At 38.4% G+C, this 10,652-nt stretch overlaps 2 protein-coding genes across 3 annotated transcripts; both read left to right on the forward strand.

Annotated features, from left to right (window-relative positions):
• Positions 1-5,182: 5,182 nt before the first annotated feature.
• On the forward strand, positions 5,183-6,972 carry LOC136237760 (uncharacterized). Its single transcript, XM_066027976.1, has 5 exons — positions 5,183-5,427; positions 5,506-5,614; positions 5,672-5,900; positions 5,967-6,912; positions 6,954-6,972. The coding sequence occupies exons 1-5, from the start codon at positions 5,183-5,185 to the stop codon at positions 6,970-6,972; spliced, it is 1,548 nt and encodes a 515-aa protein (XP_065884048.1).
• Positions 6,955-10,423, forward strand: LOC136239515 (uncharacterized). Of its 2 annotated transcripts, XM_066030255.1 has the most exons (4): positions 6,955-8,501; positions 8,914-9,132; positions 9,334-9,480; positions 9,531-9,674. In XM_066030255.1, exons 1-4 carry the CDS (start codon positions 7,089-7,091, stop codon positions 9,546-9,548), a joined length of 1,797 nt encoding a protein of 598 aa, XP_065886327.1. In that variant the 5' UTR covers positions 6,955-7,088; the 3' UTR covers positions 9,549-9,674. The 2 variants fall into 2 exon arrangements, with proteins under 2 accessions (XP_065886327.1, XP_065886326.1); XM_066030254.1 differs by having other exon boundaries at positions 9,334-10,423.
• Positions 10,424-10,652: the final 229 nt, after the last annotated feature.

A 10,652-nucleotide genomic window follows, 5' to 3' on the forward strand; every position in this document is an offset into this window, starting at 1 on the left:
TTACATTGTGTGTAGTTTCTAGCTGATCTCTCTACAGGGTGATTTGTTTGTAGCTGATCTCTCTACAAGTTGATTTGTGTGTAGCTGATCTCTCTGCAGGTTGATTTGTTTGTAGCCGATCTCTCTACAGGTAATCTGTTTGTAGCTGAACTCTATAAGGTGATTTGTTTGTAGCTGATCTCTCTACAGGTAATCTGTTTGTAGCTGAACTCTCTATAAGGTGATTTGTTTGTAGCTGATCTCTCTGCATGTTGATTTGTTTTAGCTGAACTCTCTACAGGGTGATTGCTTGTAGCTGAACTCCTTACATTGTGTCTAGTTTCTAGCTGATGTCTCTACAGGGTGATTTTTTGTAGCTGAACTCTCTTCAGGGTGATTTGTTTCTAGCTGATCTCTCTACAGGTAGATTTGTGTTGATTTGTTCATTGCTGATCGCTCTAAAGGTTGATTTGTTGCAGCTGAACACCCTGCAAAGTGTTTTGTTTGTAGCTGATCACTCTAAAGGGTAATTTGTTTGTAGCTGAACTCTCTCCACAGTGACTTGTGTGTAGCTGAATTCTGTGTAACTGAATTCTCTAGAGAATGACTTAATTGTAGCTGAATTCTCTACACAGTGCATGACTTGTTTATAGCTGAACTTTCTTCAGTGTGACTTGTAATGTTCTGAATCTCTATAGTGATATATTTGCTTAACTCTCCACATGGTGACTGTCTTCTTGCTGAACTGTCTATAAGATTAACTGTTTGCAGCTGAACTCCCTACAGAATAACTTGTGATGTAATAAAATTCTATAATGGAGTAAATAAATTAGCCGAATGCTCTATTAGGGTGACTGTTCTATTAGAGCATCTCGATCTAGCATTTGCTACAAGGAGTTGGCTTTCGAATCATAACTCAGTGGTTTGTAATCCGATTCTTGTGTACTACTGCAAGGACTTTCTATGAAGATTATTCCAGCTATACACCGATTTTCAGCTCATTGCTCTAAGCGGTTTGCCTAGTTGGCGTGAAAACTAATACTTTTTTATTCATAAAAATCGATCGCGTAATGGTGACACAGGTTGGGTTTTGTGTCATATCTCCGTGGTCTTTATCTCGATTCCTTTCAAACCACCAAAAGGCACTCCTACGATGGTTACTCCATCTACATAGCAATTTTCAACTCATTCCATGAAGCGGTTTACCCTGTAGGCGTGACAACAAATTGATCTTGTTTTACGCGAATAATCGGTCATAACTCCTGAACCATTCATCGGATTTGTACCAAATTTGATGTTAGGATTCGCCTTTGGACTCCCTTTCTGTGTGCCAAATTTCAAGGCGATCGGAGTACGCGTTTGCTTGTTATAGCAATTTTTGTAAGTGTGCGAAAAGACGAAGAAAAAAAAAACGAAACTTTGGCAGCTCGTATCTCGGAAATGGCTTGAGCGATTTCCTTCAAATTTGGAATGTAGACTCCCTTGGCTGGCGGGCAACCGTGTAGCAAATTTGGTTCCAATCAGATAAGTGATCACCGAGATACAAAGGTGTGAAAATTACGTTTTCGTTCTTCCTGTCAATATACTCACGGTGTGGCGCGCCGGCTTCTTGGGCCGCACGACACACTATCGTGTGTCTTGATACTATAATATGGTGGAGGCCCTTTAAACCACTGACAACAAGGAGCTGGCAAGGGGAGAGGAACAAACGGGCTAAGTTGTAGCTGGATGAGAAGAACAGATTGTCTTGCTAGCAGACATGGGTCTAGCACTTAGGTCAAGGACTTGAAGCACTTTTCAAACACCTGTTAAAGTACAAGAACAAATGCTGCAATTTAGTAAATGTCTCAAGTACAAAGTGAAGCACTATAAAAGTGCTTGATATAATTACTTTATTAATATTAAAAAATTGTATTAACATATATAATGGTGCACACCTACTGTTTTAAGTATTTATTGTTACAACGGACATCAATCAATCGGTAAAAATTTCATCTTTCAAATTTTTCAATCTGTATCTCTCAGGCCTAAGATTCCCTGCTGTGTTAAATAATTGTTCTACAGGTACACCTGATAGAACTATTACTCACATTTGATAGCATGAGAAGCTCATTAAATCAAAGACTTGATAATAGCTAGCTGGCTGCTTTTGTGATTTAAAAGTGCTTATAAATACTTTGAAATATAAGTAATTAATTATATAAGTACAAGCACAAATGCTGCACAGTAGTTGTAAGCACTTCAAAGCAGGTGCTTAAGGCTTGACCCATGTCTGCTTGCTAGTTGCTTTATTTTGTGCAGGCACCTTTTAGTAATGAATGATAATTATTTTTAGAGGTGCTTAGTATGCCCAAAAGTTCTGAGTGACAGTTTGCTTGACAGCTGGTTTGACTTAGGTTTCAGATGAGTCAGTTTACAATATAGCTAAATGGTAGTAATATGCGTATTTTTATGAGTTATAAATTGATTTTTGCCTGACAACATTTAGTATTTCAATCAAAAGAAGTATGGTTCCTCCACAAGGGGGGACCGTGGTGGATCCACCATTGAACAAATCACCTATTTTACATGTAACAAAACAGACTTCAGCATTGATAGGATATTAGTTAACAATGTGCATTATTCAGGGAGAGAGAAAGATGCAGTATTATTATACACCTGTGAGAGATTGCATGATATGTGGCATTCTATGGTATGTAGACCTGGCAAATGAGTATAACACATTTTATGTGTTGTAGTTATAAAGGCTTCTCTATTTTATACACAACAGTTCATATTGGTGGTAGTTAAGTTTTAGTGTGAGTTTCCACAGTAGTGTATATTTGTGTAGTATTAAAAGGCATCTGCAGTGTGCAACAGAAGTGAGATCCTGAGAAACATGAGTGCAATCAATTACTCTGGATCAGGGACCAACCAGGAGGTAGATAATCAAGGCTCTGTTCTTCCAGGATATGTTCCCTACCTACAAGATGATCACTACAACAGTCATCTTACTACTGTCTGGCTGGGTGGTCTACACGATCAAAGCCACAAGAAGCTTACACAAGCCTCATAATATATTTGTGGCCGATTTGCTGGTATCCGGTATGATAACTACATTATCAAACTGCTTGATTTCCAGTACAATGATCATCAGCTTTGTACTTGGTTTGGAGTCTTTCATTAGATGTTTTGCGTTTAAGTTGCGAATGCTTCCATTTTATGTCAACAACATGTCATTCGTGATAATAGCAGCTGATAAGATGGTAGCAATAAAATTTCCTTTCAAGCACAAAAAAATGATGACACCTCATGTTGTAGCTGCTTTTATCGGTGGTGCATGGCTGGTAGCTGTCATACCTACTGTTTCCACAATCATCTTCAATGTGGATGGTGTCACTGACGTGCCAGAATACGGTGCCTGCTTATTTGAAGGAATTGCTTACAATGAAGTAGTCTTGACTTTCATAATACCAATGGTTGTAGCATCAATCCTTACCATAATCCTTAATGTTCAGTTAGCTATAAAAGCTTTTCAGGTTTACAGGCAAATCGAATGAGAAACCAGGTTAGCAGGAGTCGACAGCCAGTCTTCAAAAATCTCTGCCTTAAAGAAACAGCAACATACCATCAAACGGAACAGGAAGCCGATTATCACATTACTTGTTGTTATATTGGGTAGTGCATTCGTCCCTCTGCTGTTTACGCCATTTCTCCTTTTGGAAAGATTTCTGGTTGACTCACAAATTTATCAAGAGCTTGTGGAATATGTTATGGCTCCAAACTTTGGTTTTACGATAAGAATTATCCATCCACTTGTATATGGGTTGTACTTTAAACAAGTTCGTGAACCAATGATGAAGTGTTTGAAGAGATTTGTGGGATTTAACAAGTTTAACTCAATTTCCCCTCAGCCATGAAAGACTACATGGATTTGGCTATGTATTAACTGTTGCTGTTACATATTCACTTGTAATATTATATATAACCCTTGCTTTTAGCAATCTGTGTATTAATATTCTGTTGATATTTACAACTATATCAAGTATATAGCTATATATGGTATTGCCTTGAATTAGGGCTGGTCTTGTATAGTCGCCAATCTCGTTTAGTAGCCAGTATAAAAAGTTGCTTGAAAGAATGCCCGAGCCATAATTCAATACCGATAATGTACCTATGGTCAATGATTCAAATTTGGAATACTACATGCAGTATTGCATAACGTTAAAACTAGTGAAAATAGTTAACATGTAGCTCTTGTGTGGAATTCAAGGAAGGTGGGGCGGGTTGAAAGGAGGGAAAAGACCATAGAAAAATGACTGACAAAGATTGTCATCTGTAGCTAACATACACAATCAAACACACGTTAACAGAAATCTAAAATCTATGGATTAAATTTTACTGGTTTTGAGATTATTGAATTTTACGGAGAAATATGAATTTAGCTATGTTTTGAAAGATGAAATGTGGGCAGTCATCTTTCAACGGTTTACCCAACTGGGAACAGGATGTTATTATGTTGTCAGGTCCTTTAAATTACAATAACTTTTTGTTTATTTATTAAGGCTTTTCAGTGCAAAAAGGTACAATGTACAGAGGTGTACATGCATTACAATAACAAATAATTGATCTGATAATGCACTGATGGTACACTGGCATCCTGTGCCAGTGCCCAAAAACAAAGTAATTATAATAACTGAAGAGGTATATATAATTTTTAACCACCCATGGGAGCAACTCAAGGAATGAATTACTTTTTAAGATGGAGTTATAGAACCTGCTATTGATTACTGGGGTTGAACATATGCCATGGGGACCTATTTTTACGTTATTCTCTGTACGACCTTTTAACTGAAACTTAACCTGTTCTTTCTGTTTGCAAATTCGCGAAATTTGACCTCCGCAAGGGTACCGTACGCAAGGAAATTTTGACGTAAGAAAAATTTGACGAATTCAGACTTCTGAGCAGATTTGACGAATAAAATGTTGACGAAAATCAAGAAATTGTAGGCAAACCTTTACTTTTACGGAGTGGCTATTCGTACGCCAGTCACGTATGAATAGCCGATGAACTATTTGTACGGCGATCACGCGATTCCAAATAAACGGAATAGTTATACGAATTTTGCTTTCCGGTAACTACACGTGGCTTTTGGCGCGTACGTTTTGAAAGTCTGCTCTACGTTTGGTTCATCCATAGAATCTATGGTTCATCTGACTAGGAATGCTTCGGTGTGGGGATGAGTTTAAAAGTTATGAGGATCTCTGCGATGCAATATCTGCATTTCAGCAAGCTGAATTTGTACAACTGTACGTTAGACATTCAAGAACCATTGAATCGGCGTCGGCTACACGGGCACCAAAGAAGAAGTTTAATGAAGACTTGGTTTATTCTGATATAGATTTTGCGTGTCACCACGGTGGAAAAGATTTCAAGACGACTTCTACCGGGAAAAGGCCAAACCAGAAGTAAGTGCGACCCGCCTATGGTGCGAGTAGGAGTTTCTAGAATTTCAGTGGTGACATTGGTCTGTGTTTTTCTTGTAGGACTTTTCAAATGGGGTGCCCGTTTCGTGTGAAAGTTAGGTGTAGTCGAAATGGCCAAGTTTTGTTTATAAAAGCCATTGAGAATAGCCACAACCACGAGATTAGTGGGGTAAGTATAACTATGTTTTGATTGAATACATTAACACACTGTAATATTGTCATGTAGAAGGCTTTCAAGCATCATCCTAGACAACGAAGGCTAAGTGAGCCCAGTGAAAAAGAGGCTGACAATATGCTTGGAGTCAAGGCTAACAAGAAGATGGTACAGCAGCACTTCTTTAAGCAAACGGGAAAGGTGGTCATCCTTAAAGATCTGCATAACTTGGCTTCCAAGAACAAGAGGACCGAAGTTATTAATGTTAGCACACTAGTAGAAGAAATGAAGAAGGTTAATGGTAAGTAATTACAAGTAAAATGTGTGTCGTCTGCTGAAATTAATTCATTGGTCTATTTTTATACAGGTGCAATTGTGGAAGTGTCAAAAGATGAAAGTGATACTTTATCCAGTGTGTATTTTCAAACTCAGGGATGGAAGAACACATATGCACGGTATCCTGAATTAGTTCTTATTGATGCAACTTATAAATTGAACAATCTTCGAATGCCACTGTACATAATGATGATTGTGGATGGAAATGGAGAGAGTGAAGTGATAGCTTTATGGCTGGTGGTGCATGAGGACAAGGTGACCATCAGTCATTTAATGGATGTATTCATTAAGCACAATGATACGTCCAATACAAGATGCATTATGGCAGACAAAGATTTTACAGAAAGAGATGTATTTTCACAGAAGATCCCCGGTGCTGAACTGATGATATGCTTATTCCACACTTTAAGAACATTCAGACGTGAAATTACCCCTGAAAAAGTTGGTATCAATGCTGCACAAAAGGTCGCTGTTTTGGAAATAATAAATAAGCTTGTGTATGCTCGAGATGAAGAAGAATATTCAAAATTTTATCAGAAATTGAAGGACACAAAGCTAAACCAAGTAATTCAGTATTTTAATGATAATTGGCATGGAATCAGGGAACAGTGGGTTGAAGGTCTTAAACGAGAAGCATGTCACTATCTAAACAGTACAAACAACAGAATTGAGAGTATCAATCAAAAGATAAAAAGCGTTGTCACAAAGCACTCTTCTCTGCTCACCTTTTTCCGAGATTTAATGAAATGCTTTGATTCGTTATCATTGGAAAGAGATCATCGGGCTGTTACAGTATTTGAAAAGTGTGCTGTGAATGTATTTCCTGCTAACAACTGCCTTTCCCAATACCAACAATTTTTGACACCACATGCATACTCATTTGTGGTAAAACAATTTGGGTCATCTGACAGGGTGAAAATTGCTGTTAATAATGGAGATCATTCTTCTATTGATGTTTATTCTAATGGAAAGAAATTGTTCACAACAGACTGTGGGTGTAATTGTGGGTTTTATACAGCAATGGAGTTGCCTTGTAAACACATTTTCGCATTACGAGCACAAGCCAAGCTAGACATTTTTGAAGCAAAACTATGTGCAGTAAGATGGACCCGTGATTACTATAGAAGTAGTCATCGTGTTTTTTCAACCACCAATGATTGTTCAGCAAATGTTGAGGTCTGTGCTGTTGATAGATTTGCCAGTGGTCAGGGTGTTGTTGCAGCATGAAAAATATCGTAAAGTATTTGATTTATCACAGAGATTAGCTTCAATTGCCTCTGATATATCTACGAGAGAATTTTCATATGCTGTTGATTGCTTGGAGAAGATAGTGAGATCATGGGAGCAAGGAAAGCATGTGAAGGTTGAAGTTGTTGAAGAATCATGCATTGAGGACTTGGAGGTTGACCATCAACAAGACAATAAGGTTGACCATATGTCTGATGATCTCCTTGACAAAGATGACTTCTCGGGTTTCCCTTATCATATATCTGATATACCTTCTATTGATAGCCAATCCAATAACACTGACTGCATACATGATGACAGTGACCGCCAAGCTGATCTCAGTGAGAATTCAGGTGACATAATTCCTGATATTCCATATGTCATGCATTCTGACAGTGGCATTCCAGCCATATCTGCTGACCGTAGCAATGCTTTTGTTTTTCCTGCTGATAATCCATCTGTTGTACCCACTGACAGTGACAATCCACCTGCTATACCTGCTGACAGTGACGATCCACCTGCTATACCTGCTGACAGTGACAGTCTACCTGCTATACCTGCTGACAGTGACAATCCACCTGCTATACCTGCTGACAGTGACGATCCACCTGCTATACCTGCTGACAGTGACAGTCTACCTGCTATACCTGCTGACAGTGACAATCCACCTGCTATACCCACTGACAGTGACAATCCACCTACTATACCCACTGACAGTATCAACCTACCAGTTATATCTTCTGACAGTGGCAATCCAATTGATGTAGATCTAATGAATAACAAACCAACCCCTGATTTTATTGACCTAACATCAATAGCGCTTCCACCCAAAACTAAAAAAAGAGGTAGACCTAAGGGGGCTAATTTAACTGTCATAGGATTTCCCAAGAAGAAAAAATGTATTGAACGTCCAGTGAAGTTTTTACTAAAACCTAATGCAGAAAGGCAAAGACAAATACTTAGTTGGATGTTACCGGACCACTTAATTGAAAAGGCTCTGCGTGGTGAAAGGCTTGAATGTAATGAAATAGGTAATAGTTTGCATCTCAAGTCCAACTTGTTGGATGAAAACGTCAACTGGGTCTCGGTTGAAGATTTTTTTACTGATGGTGCATGGAGTAAGGTCACTGATGCAATGATGGAATTGGAAAATGCCCCGAAATGGAATTGTTACACATGCAGCAGAGATCTTTCACTTTCAACTTCTGTTGCTTGCGAATCGTGTCTGAACTGGTATCATCTGAATTGTGTGGGATTGACCTCTGCACCCAAGAAAGCAGTGTGGTTTTGTCGTCTGTGTTATGGAGTTCAAGCAAGGATGAACAACACTGATACCGAGGTAATGACATTGTGAATAAAGTAGGATATGTAAGTAAAGTTTGGCGAATTTATTTGCATATATGTAGTTATAAAATGAGTAAGCATGGTACAGTTCAGTAGTGTTGTATCAAACAATACAGTGGTGCTGAAAATGAAGGGCACCCACCTTTAAAAACCATGTTACACAATCTTACAAAGGAATCTTGGTGCTACTGATACCATATCTAGCACTAAAACTTAATAATGGAGGTTTACAGTTTCCCACAAAATATTGTTCCTTCAGACAAGTGTAACTGTTGTGTATTTTATTAGAGTGATTTAGTAGGTCTGATATAAATGAATGAAATTTTCAATTGTCTAAACACACCCATGAGGGCCCAGCAAGTTTGGATAATAGAGGATCACTGTATTACAAATTGTCTTTCTTATAGATTGCACATTCACCACTTGAAGATAAACAGCAGCCCACTGTACAGTCGCCACTTGAAAATAAACAACAGCCCACTGTACAGTCGCCACCTGAAGATAAACAGCAGCCCACTGTACAGTCGCCACTTGAAGATAAACAGCAGCTCACTGTACAGCCACTACTTCAAGATAAGCAACAATCCAACTACTGCCCCAAAGTACATCGTCGCAAAAGGAGAAAAGTAAGTAATTGTCATTGTTGTCAACATGATGTGCATTTTATTGGAGTAACATGATGTGCATTTTATTGGAGTGCTTGAGCAGGGCTCTGAAATAGATGAATTGGTTTCATTTATCCAAATTTTAAATTATCTAAACACACAAAGGGCTCAACAAGTGTGGACCATGGTAATACTAATTTATTTGCATCATCTTTTTTATAGGTCATACTGTCGTCACTTAAAGATAAACAGCAACCTACTGTTCAGTCACCACTTCAAGAAAAACAGCAGCCCACTGCACAGTCACCACTTGAAGATAAACAGCAATCCAAGCACTGCCCTGAAGTACATCATCGCAAAAGGAGAAAAGTGAATAATCGTAATCGTTGTCAGCATGATGTTATTGAAAGATTTACTAGGCTTATTGGCAGTATTAAGCAAGGTGACAAGCTTGACGATGATCACATTAATGCTGCTAGTCAACTCTTACGTGACCAATTCCCTGATTTGCAGGGGCTATCAACTCCAGCCATTGGAGAATGTTTTAAGTTTGAAAAGTTTGACTGGATGATAGGTTATGCAGGATTTGCTTACTGTCAAGTGTTGCACACTGGCTGTGATCACTGGGTGGCAATCAAAGCTGTGTCAGATAATGAAGTTTACGTATATGACAGCATCTTCACTGAACCAACATATCATGTTTTGAAACAAATTGCTGCCATTTGCAATACACGATCAGCACAAATCAAAGTCCATCTAGAGAAGGTGCAAATGCAAGTTAGCCCTGATGATTGTGGGGTGTACGCTATTGCTTTTTTGACTGATCTTTGTTTTGGCAGAAATCCAGCATCACACCTTTATGACCACAAGAAAATCCGCAGTCATCTTATTAATTGCTTTGAAGCTGGCAAGATTACTCCCTTCCCATGTACAAAAACCAAGGAGAAAAGGGCTATGCTTAAAAAGTTGAATGTTTATTGCCAGTGCAGACTGCCAAATGTCTCAGAGCACATGTCAAGGAAGCCGTTTGCAGAAGAAGTACCCTGTATGGTGAAATGTTATATTTGTGATAACTTATACCATCACACATGTGTGAATATCACAATAAAACAAGCAAAGAAGATAAATTCAGAAAAGGAAATGTGGTTCTGTAACTACAAAGAATGCGAAGAGTACTTTGGATATCTATTTGATTCTGACTCTGAATAATACTTGAATATGTTTCTGATTGAACATTTGTTTATAATTGTTTGCTTTACTTTGTATGTTTGTCTTTTTGTGTACACTGTCAACATAATTATCATCATACCTACTGATATACTGAACAATACAGTATAGCTGTGTTGAGGTGTTGCTATCAAATTACATCAAAGCTGTTCTAAACTAAAATTTCAGTGTAGTCAGAATTCTTTAATGTGCATGTCACTGAATGCTAGGTGGTCTTATATTGAACATTTTACTGGATTATTCAAGTTGTAGCTGTACCTGACAGTCCTTGGCTGCTGTAGAGGGACTGGCAGTGGAGCGAGCGCAGTGGAGGC

The sequence above is a fragment of the Dysidea avara genome, chromosome 11, assembly GCF_963678975.1.
Source record: "Dysidea avara chromosome 11, odDysAvar1.4, whole genome shotgun sequence".
Taxonomy (NCBI): Eukaryota; Metazoa; Porifera; class Demospongiae; order Dictyoceratida; family Dysideidae; genus Dysidea; species Dysidea avara.

Coding starts and splice junctions, on each gene's coding strand:
- LOC136237760 (XM_066027976.1), top strand. CDS start 5,183: ATGCTTCGGTGTGGGGATGAGTTTAAAAGTTATGAGGATCTCTGCGAT. Junction 5,428..5,505: donor GGGAAAAGGCCAAACCAGAA/GTAAGTGCGACC, acceptor TTTTTCTTGTAG/GACTTTTCAAATGGGGTGCC. Junction 5,901..5,966: donor AGAAATGAAGAAGGTTAATG/GTAAGTAATTAC, acceptor ATTTTTATACAG/GTGCAATTGTGGAAGTGTCA.
- LOC136239515 (XM_066030254.1), top strand. CDS start 7,089: ATGATTGTTCAGCAAATGTTGAGGTCTGTGCTGTTGATAGATTTGCCA. Junction 8,502..8,913: donor TGAACAACACTGATACCGAG/GTAATGACATTG, acceptor TCTTTCTTATAG/ATTGCACATTCACCACTTGA. Junction 9,133..9,333: donor ATCGTCGCAAAAGGAGAAAA/GTAAGTAATTGT, acceptor TCTTTTTTATAG/GTCATACTGTCGTCACTTAA.